This window comes from Pectinophora gossypiella, chromosome Z (assembly GCF_024362695.1).
Source record: "Pectinophora gossypiella chromosome Z, ilPecGoss1.1, whole genome shotgun sequence".
Classification (NCBI taxonomy): Eukaryota; Metazoa; Arthropoda; class Insecta; order Lepidoptera; family Gelechiidae; genus Pectinophora; species Pectinophora gossypiella.
The window spans coordinates 15,751,607-15,776,830 of record NC_065433.1 but is presented as its reverse complement, the minus strand read 5'-3'; the positions used below and the strand labels follow the sequence as shown (position 1 = coordinate 15,776,830).

The 25,224-nt window shown below is 38.1% G+C and overlaps 1 protein-coding gene across 5 annotated transcripts in view; it reads left to right on the top strand.

The window, feature by feature from the left end:
* LOC126379822 (PHD finger protein rhinoceros) overlaps window positions 1-24,050 on the top strand; it is a 33,321-nt gene extending 9,271 nt beyond the window's left edge. For 3 of the 5 annotated variants that reach the window (XM_050028744.1, XM_050028745.1, XM_050028748.1), the window contains 2 exons: window positions 8,882-9,086; window positions 9,169-24,050. In XM_050028744.1, the coding sequence (XP_049884701.1) occupies window positions 8,882-9,086; window positions 9,169-16,403 (7,440 nt within the window). In that variant the 3' untranslated portion in view covers window positions 16,404-24,050. Of the gene's footprint in view, window positions 1-1,620; window positions 1,909-8,881; window positions 9,087-9,168 lie in introns of those variants that run through there. The other 2 variants (XM_050028747.1, XM_050028746.1) reach the window with 2 other exon arrangements.
* Window positions 24,051-25,224: the final 1,174 nt, after the last annotated feature.

Sequence of the window (25,224 nt, the reverse complement as noted above, 5' to 3'; positions counted from 1 at the left end):
GCGACGTCTATTATCGTTCGTCACTAATCCGCAAACCGAATCGTTATCCTGGAGAAAACCGCAGGACTTTGTCCGTATGCCGTTGTAATAACGTTGATATCCGTTGAGAGCCGACGACGTGTGTGCGCATACTATTATATCACTTACCAGTTGTGTGCAGGAATCACCGAGTTAATGGAAATGCATCGAGGAACGGATTTTCGGCCGCTATTTTGACGGATCGAATAGTGCTACCAGGCATGCATTTTTCCAGTGTTCTCTTTGCCTTAGTAATAGTTCAGTCGTACGTTCGTATTTATAAAATATTAGTGCGATTATTCGCTGAACTACAAATTACGGGCGTCAGTTTGTTGCACCGATGTCTCAACGCAAATAGAGATTGTCGTTTCATTTTGGGCTGTGGAAAATATTTGATTTAATTCGTGGACACCAGATGTTTCCTCCTGTTATTTTTTTTTTCATATCATCACTAATCATACAACATATCTTCATAATGTGTTTGTTGTTAATAAAATTATTCGTAAAAAATATGAGCAACACGTTAAGAACTATACTACAATGGACAAGACTATACCTACTACAATGGACAAGGGGTAATCCGTAGTCTTCTTATAGAAAGGTACAGCGTGCGTAACAGTAACAATTAATTCAGCGTTTCTCGAGATTACCTTGAACATACATAATAACATACTTCCTTTTATACTATGTTAGAAGTTCCCAAAGACAGGCGCGCCACCCTGTTGCGTCGTAAAGGGGGGGAGGTGCGTTGAGGCGCTTCGGTATACTCTTTTCCGTAAACAAAATATATTATGACTTAATATCAATACGTGAGACCATAATTATCCATGTTATATGATATATTTAGTGGTTGTTTTAAATTTTTGTATATCTGTCCTAGTAAGTGGTCATTCATTATATTTCATTCCGATCAGCTGGGGCGGGCGCTGACACAATATTAAACCTTTCTGTACGTTTGTTTAGAGCAAGTACTAATCTGAATTGTTCAGCTTATTGGTACACAAGTTAAGGACAAGCCAAATAATGTTGATTGAGTGTCAAGTTAAATCGTAAACACAAATATGTATTTCATGAATTAAATTTATATGCGACAAAATTCACATAAACTATGTCCCGACCACTTACTTCGATCAAAGTTTCGACGAAGTAAAGGAATTTCATTTAGGAACCTAAACTGAACTATATCCAAACTTGTATAATTAGGTTTTTACCTATGATATATATATTTTTTGGCGTGATACTCTGTTACGATATGTGTTATTAATATTGTTTTAAGTTTACGCGGTTATTATCATAATTAAAGCACATAATAACGGGTTCTTACCGCGTTCTTTCTTGCCGTAGTAAAGAACATATATTATTGCCAATTATTATTAGTGCCGTATTAAAGAACATATGTACTATATTAGTGCCGAAAAAAAACCGCGTGCAGAAATCTGCTATAGCTGAGCACGTACTGGAGTCGGGCCCTAACCACAGGATCGAGTTTAACAATCCTCAAATATTATCGACAGAACGTCATTACATCCCCAGACTCGTAAAAGAGGCTATTGAAATCAGAAAACATAAAAATTTCCATAGGGAAGACGGGTTTAAATTATCGCGCATGTGGAATCCAGCAGTAGGTGTTGTAAAAAGCTTGAAACGGCCTAATGTGGTGACAAAACATGAGGACACAGTGAGTGCGGTTTGTCGTAGTGAGTTTGGTGCGAGTTCAGATGGTTTCGAACATTCCGATATCAAAAACATAAACAAGCGGCAAAGAAAGAGGGTAGACAGATATGTCTGCCCGTAGAAAAATATGGATCTACCTACTCCACTCCAATCTCATCAGTCGTCCCTTGCAACAGTGTCGAAATATCGGGAGTCTCATATCCCCATTTAAACGCGGTAAGAACCCGTTATTATGTGCTTTAATTGTGTTATTAATGTTTTTTTGTATAAAAAGTACTATTTTATTTTGTTTATCGTACTATTATTATTGGCGCTCTTTCTTCTTATCGTGTCGATGGCAAACGAAATAGTATCGGCCGAAAAAGTATGGCGCTCTTTGAGATTATTCAAAGTTCTTTTGTGCCCCATACTGTAAAATCCCTGAGGACAGGTCGGAGAACTGTTCAAAGACAGTGAAAAACATCTCATCAGAGTTGAAATTTTCGTTTTCAATTGTTAACCAAATTCGAAAAAAAATATCTAGTCATGGTCACAAAAAGATGGAAAATCTAATGAACACGCTGATTTTAATTGAGCTTTAATTTATTTTATAGAGTTAGGAATTCGTTGATTTCAAAAACCTATTATCATAGGTTGCTTGTCTTCTCGTTTAGTGCAACAGCAGAGTGTAGCGTGGGTGTTAGACAGAAGAGTGGGCGAGGCGGTTGGGGGGGGGGGGGGGGGGGGGGGGGGGTGTTTCAGTCGCATCCGTATGCGACAGGTCTCCTTGAGCAGTTTACACATAACAAAGGCTTTGTTTACGTGACAGACACTACATTAACCTCTTACATCGAGATTACCCACACGTCTCAATTTAATATACCTAACTGTCACGAGATTAGGGCAGTGATAGAATTACGAAAGCTGTATATAAAGGAAAGGTTGACCAAATTGGAGATGTATATAGCCATAGAAAAGTTTCGTTTGATCTACTCTGAACCGGTGTGCGTGTTTGAAACGATTGCTGAACGTGGAGGAAGCAAGAGAAGTGTGTCAGGATCGAAGCAAATGGAATTCCATTGTCTCTGCTTGTGGTAAATATGCGTGAGTTTATGTATGTACGTATGTGTAGCAGTGATTCCAATCCCAGGGAGTTCTCGTTTCGTGAATACAATTCAACTATTTTAGAAATAGTATGTATTTTTTATTTTAGTAGTACGGTTCGTCGGGTAATAATAGTGGTCCAAACGATGAGGTCCATAACTAAAATTTTAATAAAAAGGCTAGGCTCTCTACGATATGAGTGCAGCGTAGTACATTCTGCAATATATATTTTTCTAGTTTAATTGAAACATAGATCGCGAACAACTATCGATGTATTTACTACTTTCTTTTTGTATGTTTTGTTGCGCGAGGGCCGCTAGTAATGTAATTTTAAATTTGTCAGAGAATAAATTTAAAGTTAATAATAATAAGATTAATGATGACCTAAATGATAAAAATGTCTGGTATTGAATGTGTTCCTCTAGTTATTAAATAACTTGTAATGTACCCTCATTGATTTAAAAAATGTGTTGCTGATGCAGTTTCTTGTCATTTCTTCTCCTCAGCCATAACACCTTGCGAGAAATGACGTAAATTCAAAAATGTTACATTGACCTTCAACAAGTTTATCCATGATAATTACTTTGAATAAATGATTCTGATTATGTTTGTATTTTATGTATAAAATAAAAGTATTATATTCTGTTCTATTCACGCCCACATTCACAACAATATTGCATGAAAGCCCCTTTTATACGAAGTGTTGGAAAAATGTCGCGCTTGTACATAAGATTAATTCTGACAAAGGGCGAGAAAACTCTTTGTTATCAGTGCACTCAAACTCGGTGTTCTATTTCAAGAGTTATTTTGTATTATGCAGTTCTAGGAAAATGTTGCCTAGTATCTTTTCTGCGAGCTTATAAAATACCACGCATTGAGCTTTTTTAATCTACGCGAATTTGTTCATTTTATATTTCATTTTACATTTGGAAGGTTTCAGGATTATAAGTTTTAATCCTGAAACCTTCCAATAATAAAATTTCGTATTTCCAATAATAAAATTTCATATTTCCAATAATAAAAATAAGTGAAATCGCTTCCTCGATATCAATGCAACATGAATATTCGATCTGCTCTAAGCATGTCCCGAATAATAGGTCTTCGTAGTCATGGTTATTATTTTATATAGGTACGAAAAGTTTGTTTTATATTGAATTTATTGATTAAATAGTATTTGATAATTGCTCAGTTTTTGGTTGATTACATTTAATTCACCGAATCCAAAGTTTTATAATAATAAGTTCGAATTTTACTTTAAGTGGTAGTATATTATAACTTTTTATTATGGTTTTGGCACTAATATTGAAATAACATACAATGGCGTTATACTAATTTGTAGCATCGATATATGAAATTATAAGAGATTTTGCTACTTAACTAATAATGGTAATTAGTTAAAAGGTTGCACTATCGCACTTTCGCGTTTATTATTGAGAACCGATGGATTGCTTCACAAAAGTTAACATGCAGTGTGACCAACGAATGGGCGTACGTTTCATCTGTTTGTTGCAACTTAATCAATATGAACAAACATGTAACAATTTATGGAATAAACCAAGTTTTATTTTATTTTAAAAGGTTTTATCTTTACAAACGATTTTTACAATAAATTGACATTTGTAGGAAAGATTTAGTTTTTGGTGGTCAGAGACAGATAATTTCGTTGTCCCCAAGTTTACAAGCCCGGCTAACTAGCCGCCCAACTGGGCGTGCAGCGAGACAGTTTAACAGTATTACGAGCTCGTGTTATTGCACCAAACTTTACTGACGCCGCTACAACATCTCGCGTACTTGATTGATCTGAAGTTAATTATTGGGTCAGGAGCTTCCATTTGAACATGTTAGTTAGTGTCTTAAATAATTAGTTTATAGGAAGAGTCTTCCGGACAGATTTAATGTGATTTACTGAAGTATGCTAGCATGGTCACCCATGACAAAGTTTAAAGTTATTAATGCCAGAAGCTCGATACTATTATTTACTACTCATGTGAAGCTTACTTTATCTAAAAAGCTTATTATAAGATTAATGACTACCTAAATGATAAAAATGTCTGGTAGGAATTGAATGTGTTCCTCTAGTTATTAAATAACTTGTAATGTATACCCTCGTTTTTAAAAGATATGTTGCTGTTGCAGTTTCTTGCCATTTCTTCTCCTCAGCTATAACACCTTGCGAAATGACGTAAATTCAAAAATGTTACATTGACCTTTAACAAGTTTATCCATGATAATTACGTTGAATAAATGATTCTGATTTCTAATTTCTGATTACTACGTTTTATTAAGTGTTTAGTTCATTACGTTTTCAAATAAAAAGTTTGATTTTAGTTTAAGATGGGTTTAGTGATGACCATAACAATAAATTGATTAACTCTTTATTTCGAAGCAAATACACATGCCTTTTAGTTCACAAATGATCCTAAGTTACATAGTTAATTAATTAAAACTTTAAGACGTAATGTGATCTCACTGAACTTTAATTTTTGTATTAGCAATATGAAACGGAAACAAACTGAGTATGATTAAGGAAATATTTAAAATAATTAGCCTATTTATGCAGCAGGTACTCATTTTCTGGCCTGCTCTATTTTCCTGCCCTAGAATGTTGTACCAGGATTTCCAGGGAAACCTAGTGCGTGACCTCTCGATCGATGCAGCTCCCTGCATTTTCTATTTTAGTTACTGACCCCTGACATCTGGGCTCGAATGATTCTGCGTAGTTGGAGCTAGGGACGCCATATTCATTTATTGATTTTAGTTATTGCGTTTTATGTTTGGATGCATATCTGGGCTAGCCTACACTTAGTGCTTTCAACAGGTGGTGGCGGAAGCACGTAGTTTCTGTTTTTTGGTTTTACTTTTATTTAGTGAATTTCACATAGATTTAATTCTATGTGTGATTAAGAACAAAAGATTATCGGGGTGAACAATAGTTACATTATTATAATTTATTACCACATGGCAGTGAACTAGTAGTTCAATATGGTAAGTAACTCAGATCGATTGGGCGTAGTAATTTTTATACGAGACTTTATGTTTCGTCTTTAGTCTCAAATGCGTAAAAAATCTTAAAACTCCCGTGGAAGAAACTTTTGTTGGTTTTGATTGTTTCATATTTCTTTTAAAATAATTGAAACTCTTGTTAGAAGGCTCTTGGAAAATGATTGTTGTCGCAAACTATTTGGTTGGGCAGCGACTGGCTGGTCTCCGGCCTGTCATTAAATGACATTTTTATTGATTTTATGTTTTAATACGTTTATTGTTTTTTTGCTGTCTTTCTGCGGTGCTCTTGTCGCTTACAATTGTATATGGTATTTTTAGGGTTCCGGAGCCTAATGGCAAAAAACGGAACCCTTATAGATTCGTCATGTCTGTCCGTCCGTCCGTCCGTCCGTATGTCACAGCCACTTTTCCCCGAAAATATAATAGCTATACTGTTGAAACTTGATAAATATGTGTATTCTGTGAACCGCATTAAGATTTTTATGCAATGATAGAAAACAAAAACAATAAATTTTGGGGGTCCTCCATACGTAGAACTGGAACTAAAAAAATTTTTTTTCATCACTAGCCCATACGTGTGGGGTATCTATGGATAGGTCTTCCAAAATAGTATTGAGGTTTCTAATATAATTTTTTTCTGAACTGAATAGTTTGCGCGAGAGACACTTCCAAAGTGGTAAAATGTGTAATGTAATTTCTAAAATAAGAGGAGGATAAAACTAAAAAAAAATATATGATGTAGATTAGCATGCAAACTACCAACGATAATTCGTTTGAACCAGATCTAGTAAGTAGTTTTTTTTTAATACATCATAAATCGTAAACCGTAATTTACTTTTATATTATGTTATGTGTTATGTGTCTGTTTCAACGACGGAAGGCACATTTCTTGAGTTCTTGTAGCACTTGGTGAATCTTGTCAGTTTTTTAATATCTTAATTTTTAAACGCAACCTTTTCCAATCCATATTCCAATTATTTTACCGTATGGTTTCGTATCGCCATGCCATGGCGGAGTCCGCGGTGTGTTAACTTTACGGGGGTACTCAGGGATAAGAGAGAAAGGCACCGAATGCGTTGCAATCCACTTTTTTAATTAATCAGAAACTAAAAATTCTTTGAGGGTCTGAAGGAGCTTGAAAGATAAGTGTTTGTGTGCGTCGTTCGACTGCCTCGGCATCAATCGGCAACAGGTCCCCCAGTACGAGTTGGCCGGGCCTGCTCGCCGTGATCCGTAGTCCCGGTATACGTAGTGGCGTAGTACGCTGACTGAGCCGGCTCCGCCAACGTGTACCTGGGGCGTGTTTAAAATATCTAGGAACAAAGAACGCGCCTTCCAACCCTGGCCGGACCACCATCTAAACACACAATTTCTAATTATATCAATAAAATTTGCATTATATCTACATTCACGTGTAAATCGAAATAAACATATTATTATGAAACGATTAAAAGAAAATTGATGGTATATGGGTTCCGGCTAGGGAGTAGTTCTACCCAGCCAGATTACCGTGATTCTTTGGGATTAAAGGATGTAATCAAGCAATAATGACATAGGAAAATAGTAGGATAACTTAATTCTTTTACGAAGTATCTCATTTGCTTCTATCTTGTTCAGCTAAGCGTTAATTAGAAGAAGATTTTTTGATTTTCTTTTTTTTTCTAACCTAACCATCTTAGTTGCAAACATCACATCTAGTATTGTTTGTGCATTCAAATAAATCTATAATTTTAATACATTCATTAACGGAAAATACCCTGGTACTAATCAAAGGGGTCCGGCCAGGGAGTAGTTGATTGTCAATAACGTGACTTATAAATAAAACTCACGTCTATTTTTTATTTTTTCGCCTATTAGGCGTGAGTTTATGTATGTATGTATGTGTATAAATAAAACTAAATAAGTGTAAAAAACATAGGTTTGTTTGGAAATATACAGGGTCTTGTGACATCGTATCGAAAACTTTGAGGGATGATTCAACCATGATTCTGAGTTGATATCAAGAGTAATGTTCCGTCGCAAAAGTATGGATCGGAAAATAATTAAAAAGAAACCCAAAATTTTTTATTAATTTTTGACAGGAAATTCCACTTGATATCAACTCAGAATCATGGTCTGAATCATCCCCTTCAGTATTCGTTACGGTGTCACTAACACCCATACCTACTTGTACGGGTATGTACTTGTACGGGGTGTAAGTGACATCGTAACGAATACTGAGAGGGATGATTCATCTGATTATTTTGAGTTAATATCAAGTGGAATTTTCCATCGCAAAAGTATAGAATTGTAAATAATTTTAAAAACTAAAAAAAAAAAAACATAACTTTTGCGACGGAAAATTCCACTTAATATCAACTCAAAGTTTTCGTTACGATGTCACTAACACCCTGTACAGTGACCGGCACATTGTTAATACCCGGAATAAAAATGAGCTTGCTTTACATGTCGGTCGACTGCATAAGATAACTAAATTTTTTAAGGGGCAATGTATAGTGTTTACAATAAGATTTCCATTGACATTCAGAATTTACCTTTGAACAAATGATAAGAATAAATTTAAGACGAATGTCCTATTTAATTGTTCGGCTTTTTAGGTGATTTGGAAAGCAAAATTGTAGACGTTAGTCGGTTTTGTTTCTTTGTTCAATATTTTACTACTGATCCCGACTATTTCAGCTAGTTTTTAAATAATTTCCAGAACTAAATGCGTGATTTTTATGTAGGTGAATCAATTTTCTACCAGGACGACACTGGGTTAATTAAAGGGTGCTGGGTGCCTTACAGTTATTTAACTGAGTTTTAATTTTTCGTATGTTCAAGCAAAAAATGGTGCATTTCTCGTTCGTACTTCGCTCATCGCACTTATAGACAGTTAGATATAAATCTTGTGAAAGCGAGCTCCACTTTGAAATTTAATTTATCAGATTATTGTCATGGGCATATGTTTAACTTTTTTACATTAAGAAGCTTTTAAGCTATTATAGATAACTTTTATAGCTAATGACTTTACCGTAGCGAGTAAGCCGGTTATTTTATGACAGCTCTAATCTTTACAAATATTTTTATTAATTTTGTTAACAATCAATTCCGTTACTTGCAGGTGCGGACGTGGGATAAAATCCAGGCGATAATAAAATCGGAGGAGGGGCTCGGCATTGAGTACGATGAGAATGTCATCTGTGACGTGTGCCGGTCGCCCGACTCAGAGGATGGGAACGAGATGGTGTTCTGCGATTCGTGTAATATCTGCGTTCATCAGGCCTGTTACGGTATCACTGTCATCCCAGACGGTAAGTACGGCAACGGTGAGTTCCCCTACATAGTTTGGTGTTGGCTTATTGATAATAGAGTAGATTTTAATTGTTCGGTCTGCATTTATCCTTTCAGGACAATGGCTTTGCAGACCTTGCGGAGACGGCGTCCGCCCTACGTGCGTCCTTTGCCCTAATCTCGGCGGTGCTATGAAATGCACACCATCGGGCCACAAATGGGCTCACGTTAGCTGCGTTCTCTGGATTCCTGAAGTTTCTATTGGTTGTGCTGAAAAAATGGAACCCATAACTAAAATATCTTCTATACCGGCCTCGCGCTGGTCTCTAGTGTGCGTGTTGTGTCGTGAACGTAAAGGAGCTTGCATTCAGTGTTCCGTTAAGACTTGTAAGACTGCTTATCATGTTACGTGTGCATTTAAGCATGGACTAGAAATGCGTGCAATTATAGAAGACGAAAATGCCGACGACGGTGTAAAATTACGGTCCTATTGTCAAAAACATAGTGTCAATTCGAAAAAAGAGAAGTGCCCTGGTTCAGGGTCGGAGGAGGAGGAGGTCAAGAGAAAGCGTCGGAAAGACATGACATCAGAGGAAAAGACGCAAGCGCGGGCTGCCCGCTTGCAGGAGATCGAAAGGGAATTTGATCGCCATGTCAGTGTCAAAGATATAAGTTCACATCTTCTTGACGTCGATGAAGATTCTCTTAACTATATTTACAATTATTGGAAGCTCAAGAGACGTGGAGGGCATAATCGTCCCTTGCTACCACCTAAATCAGACGATAACGAACTACTTACTCATAGACAAGAACAAGCTGATCTCGATAAGATGAGAATGTTCGTACAGCTAAGACAAGATCTGGAAAGAGTGCGGAATTTGTGTTACATGGTGAGCAGGAGGGAAAAGCTCTCTCGCTCATTCTTTCGTATGCGAGAGCAAACATTTCATAAACAAGTGGCTGTATTAACTGCCGATCCTAACATCTCTGGGCCAGATTTAGCCGCCATTATTGAAGCTAATCACGGGCCTTCAATTTACGATCGATTGTATTCTCATCCAAATGCTACGGATCATAAAAATGATTTTGAAGAGTTACTTGCTCGCATTGCGCCGCCAGATTCTGGCGATGATAAGAAAAAAGATCGTAATGGCCTTCTCAAAGGCTCTAAGTCACAGAATCCTTACAAGAAACATTACGTGAATGGTTCGCGGCGAAGCGGCAGCATGTACAGTGGGCTATCCAGTGAGGAAAGCGCTGGTGAAATAGGTCGATCGACGCGGTACCGTGGAAGAGCTATTGGATCCAGTACGGAAGAAGACACGAAAAAATGTAGTTCATCACCGAAGAAAAAGATTTCCCCAAAAGGTAAAGGCAAGAAGTCGCCTAAGAAAACTGAAAGAAAGAAGAAGAAAATGCCTCAGTCAAAGGCAGTTGTTGAAAGCAGCAGTGAAGAGGAGACAATTAAAGCTAGAATGAGGAAAGACAGTACTCGAAGCCGAACTCTCCAGCAGATGGAAAAAGAAATGACAGCTGGTAAACTTGGTCAATCCGGCTCTGACAGTGATGACTTGATTCCTATGAAGTCAACACGTAATAACAATAAATTTCCGATCGACATTTACTCTGACAGTAGTGATGAAGTTCCTGTTAAAACAGAAACCAAACCTGATAAACTGAAATCTGAAAAGGGTAAATCAGTTAAAGCCAAACCTGAAAAATCGCCAAATGAAAATGATTCTCAACAACCATTGCCTAGAACTAAAGCGGCTATGAAAGAGTTTATACCGACTAAAACAGAAAAGAAAACAGTAATTAAAGAAGAAGAAAAGCCTGCTCCGAAAAAGCGGGGCAGAAAACCATCTAATAAAGAGAAAAAGCCTCCAGTGAAAACTAATGAATCAGATGACGAGGCCAAGAATAAAGAAAATATTAAATTTTCCAAACAGAAAGATAATCCCACTGATTTGATAGTGCCACAGAGACAAGCTGCTAAAAAGGCTTCTGAAAACATGCGCTCAACGACTGCTGTCAAAAAGGAAGATTCCATCCCTGAGAAACATGTTAGTGGCGACGACACTAAGACTAAACCTAAAGTAAAACCAAAAGACAAGGAGATGAAAGAAGCTGTATCTGCTAAAGTGGGTAGAAAGAAGTCTTCAAAAGATGTTGAAAAGGAACCAATTGCATATGTGCCTCAAAGGCAAGCAGCAAAGAAAGCTGCTGCTCATATCAAAAGTGGCTTGGGAACTAAGTTACCCGTTCCTGAAGCTGAAAATGATAAGAAAAAGGAAAACGAGAAATCAGAGTCACCACCTAAGAAGGAAGAAGGTAAAACTTCTAAACCTTCCGAAAAAGAAAGCTCTAGTTCTTCTTCTAATTCAAGTAGCAGTAGCTGCTCGTCATCCACATCGTCGGATGAGGAACCTGAACCAGAGAAGCATGAGATAAAACCTACGGCTAAGGCACGTGAAATTAAACCTGCTGCAAGACAGCCATCTATGTTTTCTCCACAACCTACAGTTAGACCGACAGTGGACTTGCCCTTTCTCGACAAGGTGTCAAGACCATTGTCGTCAACTAGTGCCTCGAGTGATTCTGACAGCTCTCGGTCGCAATACTCCGGATCAAGCCCCACTCCTAAGCGACCACGGAGACGGAGAAAAAAGAAGAGTGTGTCAACTGATGCGTCCCCTCGCAAGACCCTTGACAAGAAGCTTAAAACTTCCGAACGGGGGTCCGAATGTCGGGTACCATCACCGATTCCTCAAAGAGAGGAACCGAGTCGACCCAGCGATGCGCGTGCTGCCACGCGTGCTCGGACCAGAAGCACTACTTCAAGCGGAAATATGCCTAATAAGCCTGATGCCCGACAGGGAAAACCATCTAAAGACGACACCGGTCTTGCCACTGGACCAAATAAAACTTCCAAAGAGAGCAGCCAGTCCAGTGAACTTTCAATTACGGAACGGAAAACGAACGAGGCGTTAAAGAAGGACGTGAAAGATACTGTCTCTGGAGACGTAAATGACACCAAGGCGAAATTACCGAAAAGTAAAAGACTCAGTGATGGCGTCGAGGATAGAGATAGAGGAGAGAAGACCAAGGCATCCGAAAGTGTAACTCCTCTGAATAGGACAAGTCCAAGAAAGGGTGGTGACGTGAAACAAAAGCCTGTATCTAACAGGCGGCTGAGTGTAAAAGATTCAGTTAAGGAAATCGTACCAGGTGCTCATGTTGCCGAGCCACGTGAATCAATAACTAAAGCAAGAAGATTGAGTCGATATGAGACAAGCGCGCCAAGTTCTGATCGCAAGAGTCTTTCGCCTGTGAAGAAACCAGCGACCAATGAAAAGCCCTTAATAACTGATAGGCCTCCTTCTCGCATTAACGACGACTTTTCTGACGCTGACAAACATTGGCCGCCGAAACCGCCTAGCCCTAATGTCCACCCACCGCCAGTAGAAAAACCAGGTGGACATGAAAAGTACATGACTGAAGATAAATCGTTGGATGCAGATTTTACTGATAAGACAAGCGTAAAAATGATTGCTAAGATTCAAGCAAATCTTAACGAAAACACCATGATTAAGTCACCAAAGACTCCTATGGACGCCAGATCTATGGATCCTATAGATATCGATAATCCGATGGTTCGAAACATTCGCAAACGATCTTTACTTGATTCAGACAAGAAGTTTATTACTCAAGACGCTAGTCACGTGCAAGGCGTAGAGATATCAAAGAGCGCTAAAATACCATCAGCTGTAAATCCATTTCCTAACAGATCTATGTTTTCACCGCAGCCTAAAGATAATGAGCTTTTCGAATTTGATTTGTTGGCGGTCGATGACGGGTTTAATCATGATGAAATGATGAAACCATTCACATCTTATCCAGAATTCTTTTTCAAAGAAGATTCAAAAGAACAGGGTGTCCAAGAAACCCTGAATTTAGTCGATCGACTCAGAATGCAACTGAGTTCAAAAAAGATGCCCACCGAGAACACAACGCAAGATGAACCTTCTGTTAATGATGACAAGGATCAAAGAGTTGAGGAGAACAATGTGGCTTCCAATACTATTTCGACTGATCGAGAAGAACAGCCGCCTAGTAAGAGTGCGATGGAGTTGCAAGACAAGAGGAAACCTGAAAAGGATTCGCACACTGCTACAGTCAATCATGTGCCTCGCGGTCTCGCAGCAACTAACTTAATATCCAGGGACCCTGTATCTGAATCCGATTCTAAAGATCGCCCTGTTCCTATGACAAGTAGCGATAAATGGCCAGAGCTGCCAGTTTCTCATAACGAATCACCCCATATTGATTTATCAAATGATAGAAGAAAGTACGATATTGCGCGTTCCTATGGTGAAGAAGCTAATAAGGAATCTTTGACAATTCAGTCGGATGCGCAGTCAGTCTCTGAAATCGGAGACACCATATCATTATCAAAACAAAGCGACGACACGTCACAATCTTTGTCAGTTGCCGACCATCCCATTAATAACGATGATCAAGATTTGACACAAGACAACCAGAATTATGACAATAATAATTCAGTGATGCATTCGGATTCAATTTCCTCTCCTTATATAGGTGAGAAGTGGAGAGAAAGCAAAATAACAACAAGAAGATCTTCAGCTTCGAGCACAAACTCCGAAGGTTCTGTTTGTTCTCAAAAAACAGATTTGAAATCTCACATAAACAGCTGTGATTCACATCAAGGTAATGTAATGCCTGAAATAGATTCTTATCCACCGATCCCTGCATACTCGTGCCCTGTTGAACCATCGATGCCCTTGAACCAATACGCGACGTACGCTACTGAACCATCACCGTTCCTGAGTATCAGTGGTTTGCCCCTATTTGGGCCAGGAGCGTGCGCATCCAGTCAATTACCGCTACCGTCGCCGGGACCGGCGTTGTACGCACCGGGGCTACCCTTTGCCCCGACTCCTTTGATACAGCCGTTAACAAAACCGCCATTTAACACGCTTTGTGCCGCCTTTACATCTTCCTCTCAAAATATTGCTTTGACTACAGCAATGATTGCACCGCCAACTCCTAAACCAATGGATTCTCCACCTAGAGATGAAATTGACGTCACCGGTGAAAGCGACAAATTCTCGATACATGTCAGAGAATCAAGTCCGACCATTAGTGTCGATTCATATAATGATACTAATACAAGACTGTCTACAAAAATGTCTAATGAATGCAGCAATGAGACTGTAACAACTCAAAATTCACAAGAATCAAATAAATCATCACCCAAACCTAAAGCTATGACAAAATTCCCAGGTAAATCCCCTGGTAAAAGCCCGGCTGGCATATCACCCAAACAAAGTGAATCGTCAAAAGGAACTAAACGATCTAGTAACAGAAGCAATAGAAGTCAAAGAGGCCGAGGACGATCTAAGAGTCGAGGTCAAGGGGTTCACGGTTTCCCTACCGTTGACTACATGGGTAATTCCATTCAAAGTAAATTAGTTGGAACTGTATATGACTTCGATGAAGAAATAGCCAACGATGGCGTTGATCTCAAAGCACTGCGTGAAAGGCGGAAATCAGTCGATGTTAGAGATGATAGAAAATCAGAGCAATCGTATAAAGACTCCTCGCAATCACCGCGTGTGGTTAGTTCTCCACAAAACAAAAGACCTCCTCTTGTCGAAACTAAAGAAACTAAACCTCCGACCCCTGAACCCGAAGATAAAGCTTCGTCGCCATCTGACAGAGGCGGCGAAGACCGCGGACCGGGATTTTCTCAAGTGCATCCGGTACTGCCTGGACCTGTGGATATGCGTACCTATCAGAACGTCGACGCTCCTGTTCCTCCTACAGGAGATGCTTATCATAGCCACCTCCTTGCATTCGCTAGTGGAACTGCCGACCAACAACTTGTGGATATTGACGAAGAAGTAGAGAAGCAACTCCAGTCGGCGCTAATGGCAAGTAAACACGGTATTGGCTCTCCGGTGCCAACGCCAACACCTGAGATTAAAGAACCCATAAAAGAGACTTTCACGCCGCAGCTACCTAAGGTCTCGTTGTCTGACTCACGAAACCAACTCAAAGTAAAGATAAAAGGACCCTTCCTCGATGCTAACTACTCCACAAGTTCTTCACAGCCTGTGGCGCCGCAACCACCCGCGCCTGTGCACTCCCATGACACCAGCACAGCATTTACTGGAGTAGTAGGCGGCGCGGCGTCTACTGCGATGAGTGGTTCCACCAATCTGCGCCGTATGCGTAAGAAAGAACTGTTGCGTCAGTACTGGACGCAAGATATGAATATGGATGACCCTACAAACCCAGTGACAATGGGCGTTGCACCTCCTCCGGCTGTGCCCCCGCCGCTGCCACGAGCTGTCATAACTATCCCGAAGGCGGTCGCCTCGATGACAAGCATACCCACGAGAGAAGACTATAAAATAACCGATACGTCAGTAGACAAGAAGAAACGTAAGACAACCAGCGGCTTATCTCGCGAATTGCGGCATTTAGACGTAGATCCAGCCGACGATGCGAAATTGTCCAGTTTCTCTGGTAACTCAAGTCAAGCACACAAGCGTCGAGGACGCGTTTCTACTAAACCAAATAAGACCGCCACATCTCCAGTGGCACCTAAACTTAAAATAAAAATCGGTTCGAACGTAGTGCAACAGGTGAACGAGGAACCACCTGGATTTCAGTTCCGGCCGCCGAAGAAACGAATTGTGGCTCCAGTGCCTAAACCTAGTCTCGAAGATTTGCGTCGTGAAAGTATGAAGTATCGACGAATGGTAATGGCGGACTTTGAAGAAAACGAAAAAACCAAGAAGAGTGAGAAACGTAAAAAGAAAAAGGACAAAAAAGCAGAAAAACTGCAAGTAGTGAACAGTGAAAGTGAAAGTGCTACTAAGTTGATAATAAAAATAAAGCGTACCAAGGAGGAGGAGGCGAGCGAGATGGGTGGCGGGACGAGTGCAGAGACGGCGCCCAGCGGGCTGAGCGGCGCGGCGGCGGTGGCGCCCGAGCTACCTGTCGACCCCTTCGAGTACGACCCTACAGCGCCCGACCCGCTCGCCATCGACCCGCCCTCTTACTCAGAGACCTCTTCCACTATGAGAAAGATTCGGACAGCTAAAGTGACACCCATTCGTTTAAAATTGGCGCGTAGCTCGCAGGGTTCCGGCTACGTAATGAAGAAAGCCGGCGAGGATGGCGGCGCGGGCGCGGCGATCCAAGCGGCGCCAGCCAGCGCGGCCGCCGCCGCCGTCACCTCATGCGCGGCCACCACAGCGTCCACCGCTTCTACCGCAGACGCGCTGCCACTGTCTCTCAATAAACATTGCGAAACGAGGTGATATAAACCGCGGTTTAATTGGTAGACAGTTAAACTAGAACAAGCGTAAAATCTCCTGTATAGTAATAATGGTATATTTATAAGTCTGTATATTATAAAATTAATAATAACTTCTTTATAATGTAGTTTATTATATTATTTATTTGTATAAATTGAAAGCTCAATGATTAACTTAAAAGTTACTCTTAAGATGTAGTTTTAAATAGTTTTGTGCATCAGAGTAGTGCACAAGTAAATCTTATTAATACTAGTATGCATTGATGTGCATATATTTATATATTTTTGTTAACGTTACTGTTTTAATTTGTGCCTCATGTGGAATCTCATTAATTTATCATTATGTAAATTAAACTGGATGTAGGTAAAATTACATTATCACAATAGACATCACAGGCTGTTCGATACTTCTATTCATTGCTTTCATATCTTACTGACCTAAATATATTTAGTTACATCTCATTCCAGACCGACATTGTTGTAACTCTAAAACATATTTGACTGGATGTGATTTGGCTTTTCGCTTTAGTATCAAATAATAGATTAAACCTAACACCTTTTCTAAAATACCATGGCCACAGGAAACCCAATTTGACGTTTTTAAAACCTCATAGTTATAAGAGTTTAATTTTCCATGCTGGCTTCTATTTATTATGGGTCTGACAGCTGTCAATTCGGGTTTCTTATGGCGGTGGACATAATGGGATTAGTCGAATTGACATCGAAAAGTAACCGTATGATTAATTCCCACGTTGTAATTTGAGATTACTAGAATATATCTATAAAATATGTATGGCAGGCTCCGTTGATTTTATTTAGTTAATTCGGTTTTAAGTACTGAGCAACACGAGCTTCCGGCGGACTCGAAGGGAGTAGTAGCCGCGGCGTTATTTCTCAATACAAAAGTGGGGGCCAGGGGTCACTCGCTAGGATACAAATAAACTAGTTTTGGATTGTGCAAATGGGCAAACACTTTGGCCAAAGGGAACGCCGCGTATGATTACTCCTTCCCCATGTTGCTCTAAGGTTTTAAGTGACTGATTATGCATGAAGTTGTAAATATTTTATTATTGGCACCATTAAAATTATGAGATATATTTTATAATTAATATAGTTACTTGTTAGGGCCAACGGGCCCTGATTCCTACAGACACCTAATTTTATTTTAAGTTATACCTGTTATTTTTTTATCCGCCGAAAAGAAAAGGTACGGATAGTTGACAGCTTTTAATTTGAAAATGAATAAATGAGGCGAATCAAATTGGCAACCCATTTGATCGCTGTTATGCAACCCATTTGACGTGTGCTCTCAATTTAATTCCGGGGTAATAATCCCGCATTTAATTTTACATTGGCTATTTTTTTTTTCTGTAGCCTAATCAATGTCCCACTTCTGGGCAAAGGCCTCCCCCTTCTCTTTCCAACCCTCCCTGTCCCTGCTAATAAGCTAATGTAAAATTTTGTAGAGTTGTTTAAGATTTCTGCCTAAAATAGACCGTCCCTTATCTTTTCGGCGGATAAGAAAATGACAGGTATAACTTGAAATAAAATTAGGTATGTACTGGAATTAGCACCATTGTTTTTATAGATTAACTTGATCATTAGCGTTCAGCCAATCACACTGCCAGCCATAAATGTTTTGGAATTACATTTTCTTTAGATGACATAAATTTTGGAGAACGCCAAAGATTAAAAAAAAGGAGTTATCACCATACGCAATCACTGAAGTTAGTCTGTAAGAATGGGCATTAATAGCACAGTTTTGTTATAATAGGTTATCATTATAACATCATAATAGTTTCTCGCTATGGCTTAGCTACAGGTGTAAAAAGTGGAAAATAAAAAATATTATCTATTAAATATTTACCTCTGTCTGACAAAAAATAAATATTACGATATCAACATCAAGTTTTGCTTTATTGAAAGTGAATCCCAGCTTATACAGTGGATCGTCAAGATAGTTTATACTAAAAATTATTTGACCAGCGTTAAAATTCAACACTAAATATTAATTAGTCATATAAAACAAAATTGATACAAATAGGCCTAATCCAAAATCCAACCTCCGAAATCCTGATCATAAAATAGTCGCAAAGCTCCATGTCATACCCGTGTCGTTTCACCTTTTCACAACTTCTTCATGTGAACGACTGTAGGAACTATTTTTTAATTGTAATGTTTTACTTTTCCACCTGTAGGTAAGTGAAATAATTTAAACTGGTGTTTTTCTTAATCTTAGTTCTCGCGAATACGCGCAAATTATTGTATTCTTCATAGAGCACCGCTGGCGGTGTGACAATATTTTTAAACACAATTTAAATTGTTGAGTCTTTCGTAATTTTAGTAATATAATAGTGACACATGTTACAATGCGTGTCCGACTTCATTTTTTTTTATCTAGTGTCGATTTACGATTAATTTCGTGTATTTTGTTACTCTTTGTTATATTTATATTTACTTGTGATCTGATCAAGTGTTGATGTGAGTCTTTGTTTGCGATTGGTTTTTTCTTAGGGTATAAATCATGTGACCAAGCTTTTGATTTATTTTGAGGTGAATCTATTGCTGTTATAATCATAAGTAAAAAATCACGATGGAAGTCCATTTTGGCAGCTGTCAGACTCATAGTAAACTGAAGCCAGTATCGAAAAATTAAACCTTATATCTATGAGGTTAAGAAAACGTCAAAATGAAAGTCTCGTGATATTTACTGTAACTTAGCTTATCCTCGGCATATCATGTTCACAAGTGTAATAATTAGATTAATTTGGTATCGTAGAGCTGTGTAAGGGCTGATTTGATTGTTTAGTTTGGTAAAAAAGTATTTATAGGTCAGCCGAAATTTGATGACAAGCAAAAACAAATCCGAGTAACGACTGATATCTGAAAGTTTGTTGTGTCTCATTGCAGTCACAGAAGACAGTCTGTATGGTTGTGTCAGTCAGTACAATTCTACGTTGTCAGAACTAACCAACCAAGAGAGTTCAACGTATGTTAATATTTTTTGTTGCGTTTCTGGTTCTGTGCAGTTTTCAGTCATCAGATTCCGGTACCCTACAGTCTTGTGCAATATTCGGCAATACTCATCGGGTAGTCACGGTCAAGCGACCTCTTCGTTAGGCGTAAGTGCGTGTTTGTTGGATAAGTAATATATTTGGAGCGTTTCGTTTTTTGTATATAGTGATTTACACACGGCAAAGTAGACGGTAAATACAAAATACTAACTTTCTCTGCAGTATCGGTTTTTTCACCAGTAGGCTGTGCACGGTAACCGCGCCGCGCGCGTCGCGTATTATATTGAGGTCTTCGACCAATAGCCGTTTGACGTCCATCTACGTAGATAACATTCGTAGCGTTTATTGGTCGAAGCGCACAATGTAATTCGCGCCACGTGCGGCGCGGTTGTCATGCAGACCGTGAACATTTTTAATTTATTATTTGAAAAACTAAGTATAAGATGCAGATAATTTACAGCTTGCTTGCAATATGTCCCGATACTTACATATATAGTTTTAAGTATCTTTCAATATAGGTGCATAAAACTGAACAGACTCACTTGGTAACAGATTAATATGATGTGTCAAGATACATGGTCAAACAAACAGCAATCATGCAGCATAAATTATCTTCTGTTTATAGGAAGTCCTATAACCATAAATTAATTCACTCCACTTTATAGCAGATTTATACTAATTTATCGTCTACTTCGACCGGGACGCGAATTAATTAGGTTGAACTAATTTATACTTTTGTATTTTTTTATATTTGGTATGTATCAGGCATTGTATGTGGCAGACGTTTTATATACAATCATGGTACCGTGAGTGCTGCGGTCATCTTCATACTCTTCGCATCCGAAAGGCGATCATTGTGACGATGGTCTCACTCCGAACGGAATTCAAATCGAAAACTTGCATTTACTCGTCGGTCTTAGATGAACTTGTATTAAAAATGACAGGATCTTTCATAAGTTATATTCTTGTACGTCTCTTAAATGTGATTTTTTAAACAATGTAGGTTAAAACTTTACGTAATAATTGTTTATATAATTCTTATTCTTACATTATGAAGGTTCACTGTAAAAATAAATCAATAGCAATTGACGCCGCCATTTTAAGCAAAAGACGAGACTTCTGCCTGCACATATCCAGCATCTTGTGCAGCACTAGCACTTTATGCTGATTTTAAATTAAATAAATATAGAATTAGATTGTATAGATAACATAAATAGTATAACGCAAATGACCTAATTAAATGAAAACCCCAATAGTCAGCCAAGAGCCTCTCGCCCATAATGCTTTTAAGGATAAACAACAATTTCAGCTCCGACTATGAATTGAATGTAGTTTGCTGCTCCTCTTAGGGACGTATTACTTCATTTTATTATAATCGTGTTGCAAATAAGTAGGTATAATAATCGTCGTCTCAGTATATTAAGAAAATGCTTCAGGTTAAGTTAAACTTGTGTCGGCCCGCGCTTTGTTCGTTCGAAGCTCGCATTTTGTATTGGATCGCAACAGGCACGTTACCGGGACGTGCGTGGAACTCAATATTAAACATGTTTAGCGTGTTATGAAAGTAAGGGTCGCGGCGTCAGGGGTAACTTAACCCTTCGTAGCCTATATATTATTAGTCAATAGAATCGTCATAACAGATAATTTCGATGGCGCAAGGAAATAAAATAACGTTCTCAGTAGTGATTAGTGCAGCGGGAGAAATTAAAATAAAATAATATTGAATAGATTTCGAAAAGAAAATAATTTTCGTTACCATAAATTTATTACTTATAAAATATTTATTGTAATTTATGTGAAAAATAAAACGAAATTAATTTAATTAGATCAACCGTCATAGTAACTTGTGTAAATAGATATATAACATTGAATACTACGATCACGATCGACTCGATTTTGAATGTCTACTTTAAAGTAATTTTAAAAATCAATTATTGCGTAGGTATAAGTTTCAACTATTTTACTTCTTCATTTAAAAAATGTAAATATACTTTTTAAAAATTTATAAAGCAGTGCATGAAATGATGATCGAGACAGAGACCGCTTTGCGTGACCCGTATCGATGCATTATTTACATCGATATCATCTTAATAGCAAGTTCGGAACTCTATTCAATAGTACCATTCCTAAATACTTACCTAAAGTTAATATTTTCAGTTGAACATGTTGTGGGTAGCAGGTACGTCCCGAGTTCAGTTACTTATATTGGCATTCCACAGACCTGCTGAGATTTTTAATACAAACGGATTATATAGTGAATAGAAGGTACTTAGACCTTACATTTTACGTTGATGCTTCTGGTCATTCCAACATCACACATAAAGCGCTTCTGACAGGCAACGTTGTGAATAATGCATCTTTTCGTTTACTCAGTTATTAAACTTTCATCATCATCTCCTTAGAGAGCTACAGCAGGTTTTCCCTTATTCTGTGCTTCGCTTATCAATCAATTCTGCAGTTTATGACAAGATTTGCGTTACGAAGCGTTACGTTATCAAAACGTTAAAACTATTTTTGCACGGCCACTTGGTCAGCATTTTGATGGCAGTCCTACCAGTCCCTATTGACTAGCTGACACTCGTGTTGGAACCTTCTAACTAAATTGCAAGCAAGTGGCACAGTTCACTGCAAAATAACATTATTATTACAATTATTATTGCATTTTAATTTTGTTAAACTTTCGGATCAGAAAACTTGACAGACGTTTATTGATCAGGATATTATCTACTGGACACCCTCCTCGAATACACTAGATTTTCAATATACAACATTTAATGTAATGCAAAAAAAATATGATGGAATTTCCATAAATACGTAGGTAAATTATGTGTGACACCTAACGGTATTTAACTAAAACATGTATCCTATCTGTGCCGGCCAAGTGGACGCGCTGCTTACTACAGCAGTTGTGATTTTTTCCATCGATTTCTATTAGTAAATTTCTATTAGTAAGACTTCTTGTAAACTGGTAGCTGTTAAAAACATATTCGTATTTTCAAGATATATTTTACAATAATTTCCAATTTTAATAGTTCTCTCATTGTGAAAAGCGCGTTGTTTAAAGCCACCCCGTGAAATCTTCTTGAACAATACAGTCGAATTTACATGAGCAGTTTGTTTTCTTGTCTTGAAACAACGTATAGTCGTACAACGCGTTTAATATAGTATAATATATCGATCGTTTCAGATCCTACAGAGCATCAATATAGATTTTATTTATCAAATCTCATATGAAATTAGTACACTGTCATATTTCACGCACAAACCCTACATAACACGAGCAAGCAACATCACAATACAATGATTAATGAATAAATTATAGAGATGCACCAACTAGACACCGACTAGCCGGCCAATGTCATATTCTGTGGCTGGGAGCTTCAAAATGTAGAAAATACTTGAAATTAAAACTCAGTGAAATTTTATGAAAAATATTAAGATTATTAGTTTGAAATTACAGGAAAAAATAAGAAACATTATCTATTCCGCATGTAATATTAATGTGACGAACACCAGTAAAATTCACTTCAGAAACAATATTTTCATGCACAGTACTAGCTGGAAAATTGAACGACTAGTCGGCTTTCTGGGGTCGGCATCTCTAATAAATTACCTTGTTACTGTGATTTGTTTTAATTTATACAAGCGTCTAGATTTTAAGAACGATTTTGTATTCGAGATTCCGATAGCAGGAAATAAAAAAAAGAATAAAAATATTTTTAATGTATATATATATGTTTACTAAAAGAACTTCTTGTGTTGATAAAATATTTTTTTATAAAAACTACGAGTGTATTGATTTTGAGTACTTTATAAGAGTCATGTTATGTAGATTTCGTGCTTTAAGCGCATGATTTTGTATTGAGTATTTTCATTTACATAGTGTTGATATTATAAAGTGTTGTATGGAATTGTAATTTAAATTATATCGTAAGTGGCGTTGGTAAGCGTGTGTGTTAGCATGTTGATGTATTATGTGCATGTAAAGGACGCTATAGTTATCTGGGGAGGCCTCGCTGGGGCCAGTAGTAAACCTCGGTCGGAGCTTCCTCGTTTGAGTTTCGTGGCGGAGAGGGGCGTGTGCCGCGTGCGACTCAGAGTAGGCGTGCGGAAGCTCTGTACTGAATGTGAGGTAGCTGTGTGTGGCGCGCGACACGGCGGCGCGGGCGCACCCAGCCTGCACCCTGCGTGCGGCTCGCCCGCTGCGCTGCTGCGTGCCACATTTTGCAGAAAATTATCATGTTAGTCGTAAAGCCGTCATGGATTCATGCCAGGCGTTAGGTTAGAAAATTCAATACATATATTAATTATTTATATTGTAGCCTATATAATCAGTATAAGTATTAGTGTTAAGAGATTAACTTCTTATACCATTATCCGTATAAGTATTATGATCAACAATATTTCCATTGTTTTTAAATCTAGAATGTTAGACATTAAATTTAAGTGTAACTTGTACAAACTACTTATGTACAGTGTGTAAATGAATGGTGAAGCTATAATAGAATAAAGAGATGGTGAGCGCTATCTCGGCGCTAGGCGGGTGTTGTATATAGTGTACAAGCGGTCTTGTATTATAACAAGTGTTTTCAATGTGCACATAGTCGCCTCATTCATTAATAAATTTTTTAGATCAATTTCTTTCTTTTTGATTTACCCTGTTTATTTATATTTCCAACCGATGCGAACCTGATTGTTGTACGTCCGTTTGTCTGTCTGCCACCTTTTTCTCGGGAACGCATGTAGGTATCAAGTTTCTACATCTAATACTTACGTCTGCGGTCTCTTGAAGATGTACAAAAATCAAGCTTCTACATCAGTGGAATCTAAAGATATAGCCATTTTTATCCTTCTTTTTATACATTTCGTCGGGGAACAAAACGGGGTACTTCCTAGAATAAGACCTAGAATCATGAAATTTGGACACAGCGCAAAGGAAAAATCTGAAAATCGCTGTTGTTCTACATCAGTTGGTAAACTAATCACTACCCTATATCGATGTATGGAGTGAACAGTTTTTCAATCGTAAAACAACCGTTGTTTTTGCGATTACAAACGTTTTGTAGTTGGTCAACTATTCGCGACCTATTTCGATATGTATGTGTGGAGACCATAGCCAACGGCCAGTCACAGCCTCTGAACTCTCGATGCGCGAGTGTACTCGCACTTGACAGGCTTTTTTATCAATCAATGTGCCAATGATTCTAAAAAAGATTGCCAAAGAAAAGACCATAAAAAAATTTCGTAAGTACAAAATTCACTTCTAAATCGGTAAAAACGAGGTAAACGAGTTACGTATTCATCCTTGAAATTATTAGCAGTATCTGATAAGGAATTTGGAATGTGATTGATATGTGAAATTCTGCGTTGAAGGCGAGTTCTCAATTAGATACTACTAAGTGCATAAAAAATCGACACATACCTAAGTATATATCTCTGTCTACACAGGGTAGGTACTCAGGGACCAATCAGAATTATGTCTTGCTTACTGCAAGGCACAACAACAAATTTGGCCCGATGTCAGCAGCATGGGACAAGTTATTAGTTTTCTCCCTGAAAAAGCATTAAGAGTATGTAAATTTGAATTAAGTATTTAACAGATTTTACAGGTAGGTAAGAAAATTATCTCAAATCGTGACTATATTTCTTATCTGTACCAATCTGCTTCTATAATATCGTGCGTTGTCCTTAAACATACGTTTCATAACTCGATGATAACGTTTACATTGCCGATTACAATTAATATAAATCTGCTTATAGAATATTGTTGATTTCAGAATTGTTTGGGTTGATAAGTAGGTAGGTAAACTG